Source organism: Coptis chinensis, chromosome 8 (genome assembly GCF_015680905.1).
Source record: "Coptis chinensis isolate HL-2020 chromosome 8, ASM1568090v1, whole genome shotgun sequence".
NCBI classification, from domain to species: Eukaryota; Viridiplantae; Streptophyta; class Magnoliopsida; order Ranunculales; family Ranunculaceae; genus Coptis; species Coptis chinensis.
Genome location: NC_141463.1, coordinates 11,017,531 through 11,036,596, shown reverse-complemented (window position 1 = coordinate 11,036,596; position 19,066 = coordinate 11,017,531). Strand labels below are relative to the sequence as shown.

The window sequence follows — 19,066 nt, the reverse complement described above, 5'->3', positions numbered from 1 at the left end:
ACCCCCAGCTATAACTACTAATCTAATCCATATATAGAGTGCGAGATACTGGGGAATAATTATCTATATTTGTGAATGTTCTTGGTGTACTAAGTTATATTTGATGTTGTAGTCGAATGAGTAATTTTAAAATTTCCCTTATACAGTAGATTTGTATGTGGTGCTGCTAAAGCAAGTTTGATTTCACCCTCACATTGAAATGCACTTTGTTTGTTTTTGTAATTTGTTGTTTGATGTATTGATTATTTTGATTTCAATAGTTAGTAACACAAGTTTTAGAAACCATTCATTATTTCTTTTGATAAATATAGTTGGTCAGTCTCTATACTTCAAACACTCAAGACAATATGAGTACATATGTGTTTCATACAAACAAAGGTATTATGAAAGTTTGAATGGACCAAACATTTTAAGCAAGTGATAGAAAAGCCCAAAAAGATTCATTTTGGCAGATATTCCTCATTTCAAACCCACATTTTTCAACAAAGTTCATGTATCTTTTTTCCATTTCTGTTTAAATTGACTTGATGGTTGTTACAATATTTAATTTTCATATCTACTAAGAAAAAAAAATCAAATTAACAAATAATAATGTAACAAGCCCGTCATAGGGCTTTTACCTATGGTTTTTGGGTTTATTTTTCATTTATACTAAATAGAGAAAAAAAAAAAAAAAATAGTAAACCCGGCCATAAGACGGGCAGATTAGCTAGTTTCTATAGAAAGCTCCAATTAACTTCGGTTTGGTCAATTAGTCAAAGACCGTTCCAATCCAGCATTTAAGCCCACTTAGAAAATCACATTACAAACACGTGACTGTCAATTGAAAAATATCTCAAATCTCAACTCGTCTCTCTCTCTCTCTCTCATCATTCAGGCTTCCTCTGTCAAGCGCGTATTCATTTTTCGAAATTCCGACCCTTCACTTTGAAAAAAAAAAAGCCGCTTCTTTAAAGGTAACTATAAAATGTTATTTTCTTTTTCTTAATGTTAACTGAGAGAGTAAAAAAGAAAAAAAAAATATATATTATATCACAGTAATTTTTAGGTATACATATATTTGTTTGTATTAGTTAATGTAATTAGAAACCCTAGCTGAACATTACCACCAGTTTAAAAGAAAATTACTAGTAGCTTGTCATTATTATTAACGAGGCGTTTTTTTTTGTACAGACTTATTATTGTGATTTGATGAGTTGTATATGAACATGGCTACTGAGGAGTTTATCGACCTGAAAATGATTAGTGAACAAATTGAAGTCAACATTACTACGACCGAGCTGACTGAGGAGAATATAGGACAAGGTAAAGAAGATGGTGAAATTGAAGATGATCAACTTGTGCAGACAATGGATTTGGTTGACAATGAGGGATGTAGTTTAGTTGAAACTATAAAGACTGCGGAAAATATTAGTGGGAATGGACGTGATTTAGATGAAAGTCGTATCCTGTTGTTGTTTCGAGATGTATGGTTTTGTTCTTATGATGCAATGTGCATGTTGGGCAGTAATGTCTTCCTTCCTTAATTTTCATTATAGCAAGATCAGGTGTTAAACGGGCTCGGATGACATATGTTGATCAGGAACCATCTGTGCATGTCGTATATAATTCGTTAACAAGGTATGGGATAGGAGAATTCTATCTTCATCATCAAATATAGTTTGTACTAGTTGTCATCCTATAATTTGACACAACTTAAAATGATTATGGTAGTAATGTAGTATGCTAGCAGCATGTTTGATTTTCTTAGACTCCATGTTCCAATGAATACAAGGAGAAGACTCGTTATGATATGAGAGGATATGAGACTTTCCAGAAAACACAAATTTCTTAAACCGTCGTACCTTTTGCTACTTGACTATAGTAGGAGTTAGTGGATTTTCTGGAAATTTGAATTTTCGCCAACTAGGAAACACCCTAAATGTTACTGTAGTGTTTAATTAGTGAGAAAATGTCTCTACTAAGTATATTTTTCTAGAGGGTTACATGGGAAAATAGAATTTCATCATGTTATATATATGTACTTTGTTGAAAGTGTTAATTCATCAATCTAACATTGTCCGTAATACTATCTACTGCATGTAAAATACTGTTTTTTTGCTACATGTATATAGCTTTTTTGCTGACACTTTTGATTTGTAATAATATTTTTCCTTTTATTTATTTTTCCTTTCTTCTTTTTGATTGATTATTATGGTCTTGTTTTTAGAGCTAGCAAAAGGAAGCTTGAGGAGCTTTTACAGCACTGGTCTAAGTGGCATACTCAGCAAAATTTCTCGACCAATGTAACCGAAACTTTCTAAATTGAAATGCAAGTCTATTTCAATTTTCATTGTTGCAATTTTCAATTGTACTGTACTAAGGTTCATTTTTTTGTCATGTTAGGATCCAAATGAAATCATGGAAACTGGTGAACAGACTTTCTTTCCTGCACTACATTTTGGGGTTGAGAATGCTTCAACAGTGGTATGCTTCCTTGTTGCATCCAACATACATTTATGCATCATTTCTTAGACAAACAAATGGCAGTTCTCAGATGTATGGAAGCCTCGAAGGCAGTATGAATTTGTTTATTAAATGGTACCATCAGACAAATTCACTGATTTGTGTGTGTGCATATTTGTTTGTTAAATCATTGAGCAACTTCAGTAACGTAGCACTGTGAACATTTTTCCTTGGATATTGATCTTGCCATTAGCTGTACATTTATTTCATCCTCTTCTACATGCAAGTCGTTCTGGATTGACAACCAAACAAGTAAAGAGCAAAACAATTTTATCCCGTTGGACGGTGATTCAGTACCTACTTATGATCGTGGATATGCCTTTGGTTTGACTTCAGCTGATAGCTCGACTAATGTGGAAGGGTACATCCTTTTCTTTCTGTTAATATCAATATGTTTTCTCTTCAATTTGATGATGACTTATGAGAAGAGAATGTGATAAGACACTGATCATGTTGAGAACATTTTTGCAATGCTCTTATTGGAATCTGATATTTGTATGCACCTTAAACTGTTCTTGCATCCGCTTTCTTTTGGATAATACTGGTTGTTTTATTGTTCTTTTGCTGCTATTGCTATCATTTCTTAAATTCCATAAATGAGATTGGACAATACTATAATATTTTGTATGTCAAATAATTTGTGCTTTCCCCTGCTCCTTTCGATATAACACATGCTTATAATATTTGTGGTCTCCACAACAAACTTCTATTTGTCGTAATTTTTTTCTTGCTTGACTATTTAATGGTGAGTTTGGCAACCTAAAGTTTATTGACTTCTACTTCAAACAGAAGTGAAAAAGATAATAGTTAGTTTGGTGACATGCCAACTTAAAAGTTAAAAATTTAGAAAGTTATTTTGGCAAACAATTAGGTTACTTGTTCAAGCCTTGGTCATAGTCAAATAATCTAAATGGAACAATAGCCACAGAGTGACTTGAACAAATAAGACATCGATTCCTTCTCTAAGATCACAAAGTACCCCCATCATTTAACCAATTAATGTCACCAACTTGATGTTCTAAGAATTGTTTACATGGTAAAGAAGTGAAGATGAATCACCGTTCTCCATTATTCAAATGGAAAAAGAGAGATGGATTCCGCTTTTGAGGACGAAAATTGAGGAAACAACGAATTTCCAGTTGCAGAGAATGATTTCTTCTTGGAAAAAATGTGTGTGTGTGGTGTTGGGGGGGGTGTTTTCGTTCAATAAATCAATAGATAAATTAGAAGAGAAGAATAGGAAGTCTTTTCCAAGTAGGATGAAGATTAGAATAGAAAGATACCAAGATTTGTGTGAGAAGAGGTTACTAACAAGAAACTCTTGGTTAGTGGGAGAGAAGAAAAGAATCTGTTTCTCATTTTATCCTTCTCAAAGTCATTTTATAGGAAGCGAATAGCAATTATTTTTCACTTCCATTTTTCTGCTTTTATGTAGCACAAAAGCAATGTTACCCATACATGCTTTTATAATATATGATTTCAGTGCTGCCAAACTCCCCTTAGTAATGCTTGATAGTGAACAAATTGGTATACCGTAAGATATTAACTTTTGACGGTCTCTTTCTGGTTAATTTTTAACATTTGTACCGTTTCCAGTGTATTCTTGTTTATTGATTAGTCTCCATGCAATTATGTTGATCCTTATGTAGGGGGGTAGAGACACAGGAAGTGTCTCGTTGTTTTAATTGTGGATCCTACAGTCATTCATTAAAGGACTGTCGAAAGCCTCGTGATAATGCTGCTGTTGACAATGCTCGTAAAGAGCACCAATCCAAACGCAACCAGACTGTTGGTTCTCGTAGCACTCCTCGGTATTATCAAAGTTCTCATGGTGGAAAGTATGATGAGATAAGGCCGGGTGTCCTCAGTTCTGAAACGAGGCAATTCTTGGGTCTTGGGGTAATTAATTCTCTTATGCTCTCATTTAAGTTTATGGTGTTCTTTAAGACTACAACTAAATACCTCAATCAGATTGTTTGATGCAGTTGCGGTGTTATCGTCTGCACATTGGCATGCAGGGCCACAGAGTCATTTTAAATAATGTTAATTATATTATGATAATTTATCACAATTCGGATTACTATTAGATGCTCTCTGATGTCATAATGTCTATCATGTCCTTGTTTCGCATCTGCCTGTCGTAAGATCCTTAATTGTGAAATGACTCATCATTTGAGAAGTTTTACTCGATTGCCTATATTTTGCTATATAGATCGGACATGCTGCCATGTCTGTTATCCTATTATTTAAAAATTGATGGTGATTGTAGCGGATAAGATTGTGTATTTTTTGTCTTTGTGTTATACAATTTCCATTTCTGTATCTTTTGTCTTTGTGCTATACAACTTCCATTTCCTTAAAACAAAACCAATATGTCAGATACTCAGCCTCCCAGTCTCAGACTCTTCATCTGTTATTCTAGCTTTACCCTATGGCATTGATGTCTTCTAGACCTGAGCTCTTTAGTTTGCAACTTCCCATTGTTCAGTACAATAAACTCAACTGTTTGTGGATCCAGCCATGTAATAAGTTTTCCTTATTTTGTAATTCTTCAGGAGCTTGACCCACCTCCTTGGCTACGCAGAATGCGTGAAATTGGATATCCACCAGGCTATTTTGGTAAGTGCATCTATCTCTGTAATTAGCTACTGTTCTCTCTTACTATATGGTAATTCATTACAGCTTTCTGCTTCCTGGAAAGCATTCCTAACAACTCTAATTTGTATCTGTTAGATCCAGAATATGAGGACCAGCCTTCTGGGATCACAATTTATGCTGAGGAAACTTTGGACGGAGAAGATGGAGAAATCCTAGGTGCGAGCAACAATCCTGAGCCAAAGAAGAAGATGAGCGTTGAATTCCCAGGAATAAATGCACCAATTCCAGAGAATGCGGATGAAATACGTTGGGCATCTTCACCAGGCACTTTCAGTTTCGATGCATCTAGAAACCGAATACATCTCTTTCCCAACCGTTTATCAGATACAGGGAACTACGGTGATGCTAGACGTTCTCGAGAGTGTAGAGATGATGGCCCTCCAGGCTGCAACCTTGGATTTGATACACCAAGGTACAGTGGTTTTAGTCCGACTTATGCAAGTGATTCATACAGTCCGAGAGGTTATCCAATACCAAGGAGCACAGACAGAGGGAGGTGGAACCCTCTGGTCCATGACGATTCGCCTAGTTATAGTCCTAACAGCCCTGTAACTCATGCATCACTAAATACTTTGCAGTCTCCTCAGAGTTTCAGCTCAGCCAATTCTGAGAGTCGGTCCTACGGTAGTCATCATAACTCGAGCTCTGATTTCCCGTCTAGGAGGAATGACAGGCAAGATCACCACCGTCACCGTAGAAAGTAAACAGCAGAAAGTAAACAGCGTAAATACTTCTCTTGACGTTAACAGTTGGGCTAGTTGTTCACGCGATGAGTTTGCCCCCTGATCCCTGTGTATTGCTACCTGTACCATGTACTGTCAAATCTTTGCATCAAATTTTACTGGGAATTAAGTTGTAGTGTAACCTTTTCTATAAACATTACATCTGTGTTAAGAATTTGATTGGGGGCCATTAGTTTTTTATATTAAGGAACTGTAGAGGTTTGTATATTTTGTGGTCGATGACTTGATGTTGTGGTTGATAGGGAATGTCTGTATTTTTTCTTGGGATAAGAGTTGCCTACGTATCAAGTTTCTTGGGCCAACTTGAACAATGTTTCTATCTCTTTAACATAAAAAACACAAAATGACACGTGCCTATATAGCTCAGAGAAATTGTCAAATTGTAGGACATGAATCATTGGCTCAATGGTTGTGCACTCTCCCCCACGTGCTTGAGGCTGTTCTCGAAACTCACTAGCGTGACTTGCAAGATAGGCACCTGTAATGTCCTTTTGTTAGTTCTAACCAAGGTTAAAAAGTGGTCATAAACTTGTAATGGATACATCCCTTGCATGACCTTGATGGTCCTTACAGAATGGCCTCTACACTTTTTTGATGGTTAATTGTCTCCAAATATTGTCGTCAACTGTTGTTTAGGGCTCTTTTTTACATCACTTTATATAAGGGCAACAATTTTAAATGTTATGTTTTCTTGTTCAGTATTTTCATTTATGTTTCTCTCTTCTACTTAATGGTACTCTTATCATCTTATGAACTTGACAATGGTAAGTTATGGACCCAGTCGTTTCGCCTTCACAGCAGCTGTTTTAAGACCTTGGTTAAGAGATTTTGTTTTCTTTATGAGTAATATCATTCTGTTCATGTTCCATTGAATCTTTGACCTGCCAAATTATCTTTATCTTAAGCTGGTTAGGTTGCCGAATCTTGACCTGCCAAATTTGGCTAGGCATTCAAGAATTTGAGTTCTAATCAAATTTCTAGTACCACTCCTCTATTTAGCTTTTTTTAAGCAGTCTCAACTAAAAGTATCATAGTAAATAAAACCCTTATACCAGTCTTCTGTCAATGGTTAATCACCATTTCGGGTTGAATCTCAACTAAGTGTAGTGGAGAAGGAAATACAGGAGTACGCATCCATGTGTTCTGCAGAAGCTAAAAGAATTACTGAAGGTCTTGAACAGGAGATGCATAAATTGGATAAGACGGAACGAGAAGAAGATGAATTTCTGAAGGTATATTTCGTTTCACATCATTTCTGTTTCGATTATAATATATTAATATATGGGAAATAGGATGTATTTACTGATATTCCCATAAATATTTGGGCAGACTTCTAGCGCGAAGTTACAGGATTTGATTAAGAAAAATGATGAAGAAATCCAGAAGTGTGCTCATGAATTGCTCATGCTAGTTGATTCAGTCTCAAAGTACAAAGAGAGTATGGAATCTACATTGTTAAATATTAGGAGGGATGTCTCTGAAACTGCTGAAGCTATCACAAATGTTTACAAGGGCTCCTTGGCAGCTGAGTTAGTCAATGTGTAAGGTACACTTTTAAATTTCATCATACCTTCACTCGACATATTTATACGTGCATGGTCAGGTATGGGCACCCTGTATAGTTTCTTGCTCATGATTTCACTCTTTTTCTCCAATTGTCTGTCCCTTGAAACTAGAAAAAGGTGTGCACTCTGCACAGCTACATTTCCGTTACGGGCAGTTGTTATTTGTTTGTTAACACTTAACAGTGATCAATTCGCTCATGACTTCTATCATAATTTCAAAATTCGTAAGGTTTTACCATGTTTATTGTGACACAACATTCCCATTTTGCCATGTTTTTTCTTTCGCTGGAGCATAGGTTTTGGAGACTCCACTTGAACTTAGATTACTGGTTGTCTTACCTGGTAAAACTCAAGGCTTGGTGATTTTTTTGCAATTACAGGTAGGAGGAGGTTGGAACAAGAGAGCCATGCGGAGGCCTAAATGAAGTGTTTGCTGTGTGTTTGTTTGTAGGTTCTTGTGTGATTAGCAAGTAATATATGCACCTTCTCCTCATTATGTATTCTAAGTTTGCTGTGTGACTGTTTGTAATATTATGGATCTCCATGGAGGATTTATGTTTTTCTTTTGGGCAACAATTTACTCTTTTATTTTTTTTTGGCAACAACGTATTTGTTCGCTGATTTATCCCTGGGGAGAAAATAATTTAAAATTAAATTACACGCATTACTCAAACATAATCATCACCATTCCCTCTTATACAAAAGCAACTCGTTTAGATTGAAAATTTTGTCGGCACCATCGCTGTGGTCGTAAAACTATGGTAAGAATTCGTGCCTCACAATTTACAAGCAGAAATATATTTGTCCCAGGTTTGCCTCCTTTAGTTTTCAAACAATGATAATGATATCTCTACACTATATGATATCCAGGTTATGAGGAACCACACTTCTCAATCAAATAGGCTATTTCTAATCTCTTATGTTTTACAATTTAGAAACACCTTTTTCAATTATTCCCATCAGTTCTCTCCGTTTTAAGTAATTTACAAAAAAAACTCACTCACCACACTGAAATTAGAATTAGTTTTCATATTATTTAAAATAATTTAGAAAATCTCAATCACGTTACTAAAATTATAATCAATCCCTCCTAATATTTTTCTATTGTTTTTTAAAGATGTTAAAGCGACCGGTTTAAAGATTTGAAAAAAACCGATGCGTCAAGCACAAGCACAAGCACAAGCGATGATTCGAGCTCTTAAAAATCGGCCACGTATGTTGTGTATTCTGTGCAGACAGTGTTTGTTCGTTTAGCAGGCCAGCGTCAAGCACAAAATAGACGTTGTATCATCATATACCATTAGAGCAGTCTGTCTATAATATACTCTTGTAAAACTTTGAGAATCTCATGATGAATAACTACCTTGGAAAATTGATTCCATCTCTGTATGTGTGGCCGTGTGGGTGTGTGTTTTGTGTGTTTATATGTTAATTATATATTTTTCAGTAACTTGTAAGGCTGAAACAAAAAGATTTTCAACAACGATGTACAAATATTACAGATGATTGAATGATGTTGTTCACTGACTATATGAGTCCGTCACAAGCTTGGTTAGTTCTTGAGGTATGCCTCCCTTAAGATTATTGGAAAGGTCAATGGTGGAATCAGAATGCGATTTTGAGTAAAGAGCAAATGAAAGTTACTGGAAAAGACTGAGATTCATTCTTATGTGACCACAAATTGCATTAAAATCCACTGTAGCCAATTTTTTTTGTGAGTAAGTAGATGTGTTTACTTTAGAGTTTAGATCCTCTACACTATATCATGGAAAAAAAACAAGATCCTCTACACTACATAGGCTATTAAGCTGAACGCCCGAGCTACTGTGTATATGATGGTTATCAGAAGAATTGAACACCTTATATCTTAATATAGATTTATAGGATGCGAAAAAATTTAGTTCATGGATGTGCGAAAGCATTGTCAAGCTCAGTAATGTCTCAACAATTATACCATAACTATGCTAAAGAATACCATGCACAATCCTTTCTAGTAAAAAGTTTACAAATCAAAACATTTGTACATAAGAAACATAGTTTCACCACATCTTGCCACAACAGAAAGTGCTTGTTGGATGGTCTTGATCTTTGATAATCTTCCATCGCCTCAAATGCATATGGTAAATCTTCAGGTTGATAGTCAACAGCCACTTCAGAATAGGTCAGACTGACAGTATTGGCTCTTGGATGAAGTCGGATTGCGCCTGCTTGGATGAAGTCCGGTAGCACACAGGATGAGGTCAAAGGAATTCTATGGGATGGGGACTGAACATGATTACTCCCTGGTGTTGCAACTTTTTACCAGGTGAATTGCCACCTTGGACTTGATGTTTGACTCCATAATCCAATCAAGGTAGAGGAACACTTGCCAGAAGCCCTTGAGCAGTGACATTTAATACAATACAAACTACATTAATAACAAAAGATCCTCTGTTAGATGAGACTAGAGTTTTGGTTATAGAAAGGAAATGGAGAAGACAAACTGACCTTAACTAACTTTATCTGAATATTGGCCTGCCAAAGTTACGTCACACATTCCTCTGTCTCAACACGGCAGGCATGGAAAGCCTGAGGATGCAAAGAACCTGTGGCACAAACTGACCGCTCAGGGGATGCAAATGTCCTGCTTTCGATGAGTGAGTACCTTGGACTTAAATCTTCGGTTTCATCTGAATGAGGTACGGAGACACTAGCCAAAGGGTCTCAAGCAAAGAATTATGAACTGCAGTCTTCATCAAGATGCTCTTCCTTGAGATATCTGTAATTTCTACCTAGTTCAGAAGGGACAATTGATAGAACCCCAGTTGGTTAGGACTTCAAATGCTGGTTCAAAGAAGAAAACATATGAGATGAACTGACCTGAACAAACTCCATCTACATTTGGCCTGCTGGAGTTGGATCAATCAAAGGTGCAACTAGCGCTCAGTTCATCAATTGTCAGACTTTCCAAATTGAAAAATAGCTCTTTTAAAAGCAGACCCCACTTTAACCTTATGCTTTGGCATTTACATGTGGCACACAAATTCCCTCACATTAAGGACACTAACAGACATTATAAATCACTATCAGAATCAGGAAAGTGAAAGAAAAAAAAAAAATAACACAATCGAGAATAGGAATAAAAGACGCATTCAAGCGTAAGGTTGTAAAGCTACCAAGTGTATTGTAGAATCTAAAACATATTATGGTACTTCATGATATACATAAAAAGTTCAAAACAATGCTTGCACTTTTGCAACAAAAGAAAGACATAAGAAAATACTAGCGAATTACAAATTCCACTTGATCACAGATTAGCTAAATGATGTTCTCAATTTCTTGACCAGAATTTTTTTTTTATAGGCCTGGTGTTCCAGTTAGTGTTTGATGGTTTACAAACGGGCCGCAGCCAATGAGCTCAAATATGAGGAGCTTGGGTTTGGTAACAGATTAACATAGCTGATTATAAGGGAGAGCAAAATAAACCATAGGACTAAAAGATCATATCACACGTATTCCACCTCAGATACAGATTAAAATTGCCGAAAAAAAAATGTGAAATCTCAAATCTAAGTCAGGTAGCCATTTATGTGAAGAAACAATATGAAATTGTCATTATTAACCAACAAAAGAGATAAAACACATTCGAATATGTTGAAAATTAACTGTTATTGTTAGAACATACACCCAGGATTGATTCCTAACATATAAGTAACTTTGGTGACAAAATCAACAATAAAAGGCTAAACATTGGTGTTGATGGTTTAGAAAACATATTAAGTCAAGAGAACATTATGCAATCAATGAAAGTTTAGAAAATTATGTATAGAATGAGATAAGAAACTTACCCTAAACATTGGTGTTGATGGTTTCACAATTCAACATGATTCTCGACTCGAAGGTGGGGAATCCGGTTCCAGTCCTCGCTTCTATATAGTTGTGGATGACATTCGATGACGCACAGCGAAGTTGAGGCGGGAAGCTGTAGCAGTCACTCCGGTAACTTTCTCAAATTCTTGCAAAACCTAATGTTCACCAAGCAGAGAAACGGACTCCCTCACAAAGAACTATTCACATAGTACAACAAAACGCCACTCACTGAAAAGGCATTCCTTTCTCTCTCCAACTTAAAGACAGCAACTATAAGGTTCATTTCTGGATGGAATGCAAGAACCCAAAACCGATCATGCTCCCTACGGAAAGTCTGAATACCAATCCTCTTTGTGACATCCCACACACATACTTTTATCCTCGGAATTGGAGACAATAATATCGTGCTTTGCATGGAACATTACACAAGAGACGGTGTTTGTATGCCCTCGCAATGTCTCCACCTCCCAAGCTTTCATATCTGGAGAGAAAAAAAAAATGCAACTTGCTTATTTGTGAAGGATACCCCACGCCCAACAATAATTACTTCCAAAACAAATCATATTTATGTTAATAATAACATCCAGAACAACAAACCAAAAAAAAAACATCAACACTAAAATTAACAAATGAATATACCGTTCATTCTCCATAATTTAATTTGACGATCATCTGTGCCAGAGACAATCAAAGGAAGGGTGGGATAAAACAAAGCCCAATTGACTCCACGTTCATGACCTTCCAATACATACTTGACCACAGCATCTACACACCCAAACATATCTGAGCTCATTTCACTAAGTCGAAGACTGTCATCTGCTGGAGATACTGTCTTCTTCCTCAAGGCACCTATGTCCCAGACACGGATAGTTTGATCCAAGGAAGCCGATACAACCAGATCTTCTTTAGGATGAAAAACTGCGCACATTACATAATGAACATGTCCAGTTAAGACAGTAATACAAGTGCGTGACTGCCAATTCCATATTCTGATAGTCTGATCATCCCTTGCACTACAAATCCAAGGTGACTCATGGTGGAATTGGACAGCTCGAATGTATTCGAGGTGTCCAAGAAGTGTAAACAGACAGCGATGCAATTTGTAATTCCAAACTTTGATTGAATAGTCATCTCCTACAAAAACCATGACAATCATAAAAGACCTTGATATATAAGCAATCTTATTAAGGAGACAAAAACTTGAGTGTTTGGCAATTCGTGACAATCATTACTTTTTATTCTTTACTCAGTTATACAGAAAAGCTAATTTCACTTGTAGCCATAAAACTTAAAACGACAAAGATAAAAAAAATAGTAAAATAATAACACTGTAATAATAGCAGCAATAAAGATAATTTGATACTTGAAAGAGAAACCTTGAAAAAAGGTTTTTCAAGGTTTTTCCAGTGATTATACATCTCAGTATATATGATTGTTCAAATCCACAGGAAGTTGTCAATGTCAGATATGCTGATGCATCAATAAAATTAGAAACTAACAGACAACAATAATGATGAAAACAAGGCCGAACTTCTGACAGCGCCTCAACAATTAGCATCATAGCTCGTAGACTCCATAGTTCTAAGGAAGTTAGGGAGGGAAGGTGAGAACAAATGTTTTTCATGGTTTAACATAATTGTAAGGGTACATCTTTTAACTTGAAAGATTAACAAAAACCAATATTTATATAATGGAGATAGAATTTCCAAAATAAAGAAGGCTGGACATACAATTCAAGTTGTTTGTGTCTATTTCCAGAAAAAGAGAGACGTCACAAACAAGTTCTCCTATCCGAGGAGAAAAATACACAGAAATGAAAGTTACAATGCATGACCTAGGAGTTTCATATGTATGCAATACACTTGATCGTAGTTTCATATACCTTATGTGTTGATGTACATAAACATTGTTGGTATGGCACTTGAGCTGGCGTTTAAATAACAATCATCTTGTTCAAAACAATCTCGACCAACCTGAAAGCCATCATAGTGTACTGTAAGGATCTAATTATTATATAAGAATCAGGAGTGGGGGGGGGGGAGGAAATAAATAAAAATCGAGAATAGGAATAAAAGACGCATTGAAGTGTGAGGCTGTAAAGCTACCAAGTGTACTGTAAGGATCTAATGCCTACGATGGTACTTCATGATATACAGACAAACACTGCTTGCAGTTTTGCAACAAAAGAAAGAAAGAAGAAAATACTGGTGAACTACAAATTCCACCTGATTACGGATTAGCTAAATGGTACTCTCAATTTCTTGGAAAGAAAATTATTTCAATAGGCTAAATGGTACTTTAATTTGGTTGTCTACGTACTATGTGCGACAAGCAATGCATATTCCATTGCTTTACAATCAGTAAAGTTCTGATTTCTTTCACTAGCTCGAAATCAGCTACATCAATTGCAAAACATACATTGATATACTGGACATGATAGCACAGCTGATTACTCATGGCACTGCTACTGGGTAAACAAATAAACCCACAGACTGAGTAATTAGGGACGGCATGCAATAGACCATCATAGTTGTCTTACACAATTTGAAATGAGATTTACCTTATACACGCAAATGAATAAGAATAAGATCACGAGTATTTTGAGTGCACTTGTGCTTCTTGCTTTCCAAAATTCTTTAGTTCACTTCCTAAGAAAATAAGTCATACTTCATCAACTGGGTCCAGTGCTGGCTTTCCACCTTTCACATATGAATATTGTCTGATTATTTCCAACTCTGGACAAATAATAGGTTTAACAAGTTAAATTGGCAATACAAAGTTTTCACTACATAGAAAAGGCTTCCAAAGGGTTTTATACTTTGGCAAATTATCTGATATGAAATTAGAGCAAATCCGTGAGATGGATGAAATATCAACATGCTCACAAATGTGATAGGAACATATAGAGAATTAGTGAAACGTAGATATAATGTGTGGTGTAAAGAGGAAACATAAAAACACAACCAAATATCAGAACCAATGTAACATCAACACTCACACACGGACACAGAGTATAGGCACCCGTGTAAATGTAACAAGAGCAGAACTTGAAAAAAAAAAAAAAGCGGTGAGGGAGTGGGAGCAAAACCATAGGACTAAAGCCTCAGATACAGATTAAATTGCCAAAAAAAAAATATGTGAAGAAACAATATGAAACTATCAATATGTTGAAAATTAACTGTTATTGTTAGAACATGCATGCTCCCAGGATTGATTCCTAACATATAAGTAACTTTGGTGACAAAATTAACAATAAAGTCAAGAGAACATTATGCGGTTAATCAAAGTTTAGAATGAGATAAGTAACTTACCCTAATCATTGGTTTTGATGGTTTCATAATTCAACACGATTCTCGACTCGAAGGAGGGGAATCCTGTTCCAGTCCTCGCATCTTCTATGTAGCTCTGGATCACATTCGATGACACTAAGCGAAGTTAGTGCTGGAAGCTCTAGCAGCCACTCTGGTAACTTTCTCAAATTCTCGCAACCCTTAATTTCAAGAGTTTGAAGTCTACGGGTATGCTGTATTTCCTCTGGTAAAGACGTCAACTGAGGCAACCAAACCAACTGTATATATTCAAGGGAAATGAGGTGCTGAAAATCAACCGACATGATTTCCAATTCTGGACAATCCCAAATTTTCAATATCTGGAGGGCTATTAGATGTTGCAGCGAAGATTCAGATAGAGATTTTAGACTCAGGCACTCGCCTACCCTCAATTCCTTGAGAGAAGTCAGGTTTCGTAATCCCTCCGTCAGAGATTCCAAACCTCCACAATTCACAATAAACAATATCGTAACTGTCGAAAGGTTTTCAAGTTCCGTAGGAAGCCTTTTCAGTTTGTCGCAATCGTAGATCTCCAATTCTTGCAGACGCGTAAGGTTTCGAAGAGGTGCTTCTGGAAGAGTTTCCACTTCATCAAATCCCGTAATCCGAAGGTAAGAAAGATTGTGTAGATTTTCCACCGACTCGAGCGAAGGATCGTTGCCTTTCCCCACAGATAATCTCGTAATAGAAGACGGCAGTGGCGTGGGTAATATCAATTTGGGGCAATTATAAAGATCCAAAATTTGGAGGCAAGAAGGGAGTAGCAGACATTCTGAAGACCATCCTTCCACGTTAGGCATGTTATAAAGTCCAAGAAAAGTCAGTTTTGGGAGTGCGGTAGAAGACCCTACCCAACCAGGCAACATCGCACCTGGGTACCCATAAATAAACGACTCTTCGATGTTCGAGTGAGGCTGGAGTGCTTCTAGTACCTCTTTGCTGTTGTTGCATTCAATTTCAACGTCAGACCCACCAACCGGCCACCGTAGGTTTAGATTTAAAAGGCTCTTCTTACTCCTTAAGTTGGCTTTGTAAGCATCCCTGTGATCAAGCACATTCTGAATCCCAATTATGGTTAATTCTCCTTCAAGATGGTCTAGCTTTTCCAACTCCTGGATACCAGCAGAGTCACTAAGTTGACTTACCACAAACGTACTTAACTGCTTGAGGCAAGTCAATTCACCAATTCCCAATGGCATGTGAGTCAACACTGGATCCTCAATGTTAATGTGAATGTAAATGTCACTGCCAATCACTAGTTTTCTGAGCTTCCTCATTTTGCTCAAGTTCTTCGGCAACATTTTAAGATTGCGACATTTCTCTAGGTTAAGGGTTTGTAAATTTGTTAGGCAGCAAATAGATTCAGGTAAAACCCTGATTCCAACTTGATACAGATCAAGGCACCTCAACTGTTTCAAGTTTCCGATTGATGGTGGTAAAATTGTTAATTTGAAGTTGGAGCTTAGCACTAGTATCTGCAGGTTTCTTAGGTTACAGATGGATTTGGGTAGTGATGCAATGTTCATGTTACTGAGGTTGAGATACCTCAAGTGCTTTAAACGACCGAAAATAGGTGGTAGACTACTGAAGGTCCATAAATTGCTGAGATCTAGCACTCTTAAGTACTCAAGTTGTGAAAGCCTTGATACAAAGAGCTCTAAAAGGGAATTGGTTGCACAGTGCTGGAAAAGGATTGTGCGGCAGAATGATTGGGATTTAAAAATTGTGTTTAGAGTTGCTTGTGATGGTGCCGAATCATATGTCACCGATACATGTCGTGCCTTCTGAGGAACATCCCTTATCTCACCAATTTTCAGAGACAAACAATCATTGACCATAACTGAGCATGCAAGATTGTGCATGAGATCGTGCATCTTAAACTTCGTAACGTTTTTTGGCAAAGTTACATCTTCATCCATGTCTTGCAGGAAGAAAGAGCGCCTCAGTAACTCGTTGAAAACTTCGCCACCGATGTCTTCCACCTCTATCCCTCCACTAGATTGGATAAAACCATTTGCCATCCATTGATGGATCAATTTTTCCTTCTCCATCGTATAATCTTTTGGATATATGGAGCAAAATGCAAAACACTGCCTCCAAATTGGAGGCAAATGGTTGTAACTCAATCTCAATGCAGGTAAGATGGTATTCTCCCCATGTTCTTGAAGAGTCCAAATTTCGCTGTCTCTTACACATCTCCAAAATTCATCATTTCTGGAGTGTAACAAGCTTCCTAGTGCCTTTACAGCAAGTGGTACACCTCCACACTTGCTTATAATCTCCTCACCCATTTTTCTCAAGTTTGGAGTGATCTCATCGTTCTCCATACCAAACGCATATTGCTTGAATAGAAGCCAACAATCATGCTTTGGTAGAAAACTGAGTTCATGTGTTGGATTAATGATGCATGTGGTAGAGTCTACAAATGTTTGGAAACGTATAGATTCTACCACTGTCGGGAGACGAGTTGTTACAATGATTGAACTTCCTTCATCTCCACATGTGAGAAGATGTTTTATTTTATTCCACCTCTCCCGATCAGGGTCCCATACATCATCCAATACAAGCAAAAACTTCTTGTTCTTTAATAATTTTTCGAGGTAGTTTTGCATAGGATTTATCTCTGCAAGATCACAGCCTCTTTCAGAAAGAAATTCTATAATCATTTTTGCAACTCTTTTGAGGCTGAAATCATCAGAGATACAAATCCAAATTCTGGTATTAAATTGATCTACAACTCTCACATCATTATAGATCAATTGAGCAAGGGTGGTCTTTCCCAAGCCACCAATTCCAAGTATAGGACAGATGGAAAGATTACTATGACTCTTCGCATTGTCTAGTAGTATCTTCACAATAATTTCTCTGTCCTCATCTCTCCCATAAACTATTGGTTCAGTTAGTTTAGAGCTAGTTTCTCGGTCGGGACCTAACTCTGTACCACCATCCTCTTTAAGTACACCACTCAATAAATGAAACTTGAGCCTTTCGGCAGCAATATCATCAAATTTTTCCCTGAGTTCTTTAATTCTTTTTCCCACTTTGTGACGAAACACAAGTTGTTTGAAATCAAAACAAGTTGAGAGGGAGTTACTTACTTGCTTCCCACAACTCGGCTCCCCAGCCTCTGACTCGGTGCGTTGAAATTCTAATGCGCAATCATCCATGATGTTTTCGGCTTCATAAGCAGCACCCTTGAGCTCTCTTAGCCAATCTCCAATCAGCTTGTCTTTGATCTGTTTCGTCTCGGCGTCGTCAAGGACAGATCGAACAGTGTCCAAAGTGATGGAGAGTTTCTCCAAGTCCTTCTTCACACCATATAGTGAACCAAACTCGGTCCTGATGAAAGAAGTTAAATTGGAAAAAAGTAGTTCAACAATGGGAGAAACAAGTACATCGGCCATATCGTAGTGAAGGGGTGATGGTGTAATTTTTGTGTTTAGTTTATTGGAAGTATGAGAGAAAGATATCGCACAGACACTTGTATAAATAACTTATTGGACACTTGCATGTTTGAAACAGACGAAAGGAACATCATGCACATAATGATGGCATACGTTTATTCACGTTTGAATAGTAATCTTTAGTAAAAGGCGAAAGAATACTTCGCTTTGTGCCTCCCGGCAAGATATGCTTTCAGTAAGCCATAAGTTTTTGCATGGTGCTTATGATATGTTATTGTTTAGTAAAAGACGAAAGAATAGTTCGCTTTGTGCTCAACGCAAGAATACTTCGCTTGGAGGTCAAATGATTCTGCCGGACTGCAACATATACGATATACCCTTTGGTCCTGCTGCTTCTTACCATATGAATTATTACTCGGACTTAATGTTTGACTCCATAATCGGAACAAGATCGAGGAACACTTGCCAGAGGCCTTTGAGCAAAGAGCCCCAGGCACATATTTTCTTGAAATGTCTGTTCTCTGTTTCCATTACATAACACAAACAACAATAACAACAACAACTCTAGTAATTAATTAACGCTACTTGCTTTGTTTGGACTTCTCTTCTCTGTTAGTGACACAAGCTTCAACAGAAGATAAAATTTCAAATCGATTTTTCCGATTAATCTATTTGGTATTTTTAATCACCTATAAACTTGTTCAGATTACAAATTTAATTGGTGTTTCGATGAAACTATAGAAAATCCAACAAACCCACCCACCCTTCCTAGAAAACTCAGATTATGGTGTCTCAACTCTCATCAAGAATCCACAAGGGTAATAGATTGAAAAATCATTAGTTCAGCTGATTCTGAAAACACAATTTTCCATCTCCGTTTGCAGAGAAAGGTACAAACATCGAATATTGAATTTCATACAAAAAATGACACCAGAAGCTCCACAATGTTGAGAACTACTGATTAAGCTATAACAAACATACTTAAGCGTAGTAATCTCTCCCTTCTAAGTATG

The 19,066-nt window shown here is 36.8% G+C and overlaps 2 protein-coding genes across 15 annotated transcripts; one reads left to right on the top strand and one right to left on the bottom strand.

Annotated features, from left to right (window-relative positions):
- Positions 1-813: 813 nt before the first annotated feature.
- LOC147479921 (uncharacterized) lies at positions 814-6,125 on the top strand. 3 transcript variants are annotated; one of them, XM_086580066.1, is made up of 9 exons: positions 814-956; positions 1,174-1,443; positions 1,548-1,620; positions 2,210-2,285; positions 2,386-2,466; positions 2,733-2,866; positions 4,155-4,404; positions 5,061-5,124; positions 5,239-6,125. In XM_086580066.1, exons 2-9 carry the CDS (start codon positions 1,203-1,205, stop codon positions 5,865-5,867), a joined length of 1,548 nt encoding a protein of 515 aa, XP_086436192.1. In that variant the 5' UTR covers positions 814-956; positions 1,174-1,202; the 3' UTR covers positions 5,868-6,125. The 3 variants fall into 3 exon arrangements, with proteins under 3 accessions (XP_086436192.1, XP_086436191.1, XP_086436190.1); XM_086580065.1 differs by having other exon boundaries at positions 1,539-1,620; positions 5,245-6,125; XM_086580064.1 differs by having other exon boundaries at positions 1,539-1,620.
- Positions 6,126-9,331: 3,206 nt separating this feature from the next.
- On the bottom strand, positions 9,332-18,132 carry LOC147479920 (disease resistance protein RGA2-like). Of its 12 annotated transcripts, none has more exons than XM_086576596.1 (8): positions 14,632-18,132; positions 13,881-14,055; positions 13,203-13,293; positions 11,960-12,454; positions 11,299-11,801; positions 10,331-10,513; positions 9,959-10,242; positions 9,332-9,878 (listed from the first exon to the last, which is right to left on the bottom strand). In XM_086576596.1, the coding sequence occupies exon 1, from the start codon at positions 18,051-18,053 to the stop codon at positions 14,655-14,657; it is 3,399 nt and encodes a 1,132-aa protein (XP_086432722.1). In that variant the 5' UTR covers positions 18,054-18,132; the 3' UTR covers positions 9,332-9,878; positions 9,959-10,242; positions 10,331-10,513; positions 11,299-11,801; positions 11,960-12,454; positions 13,203-13,293; positions 13,881-14,055; positions 14,632-14,654. The 12 variants fall into 12 exon arrangements, with proteins under 12 accessions (XP_086432722.1, XP_086432724.1, XP_086432725.1 ...); XM_086576598.1 differs by having other exon boundaries at positions 9,959-10,238; XM_086576599.1 differs by having other exon boundaries at positions 13,881-14,019.
- Positions 18,133-19,066: the final 934 nt, after the last annotated feature.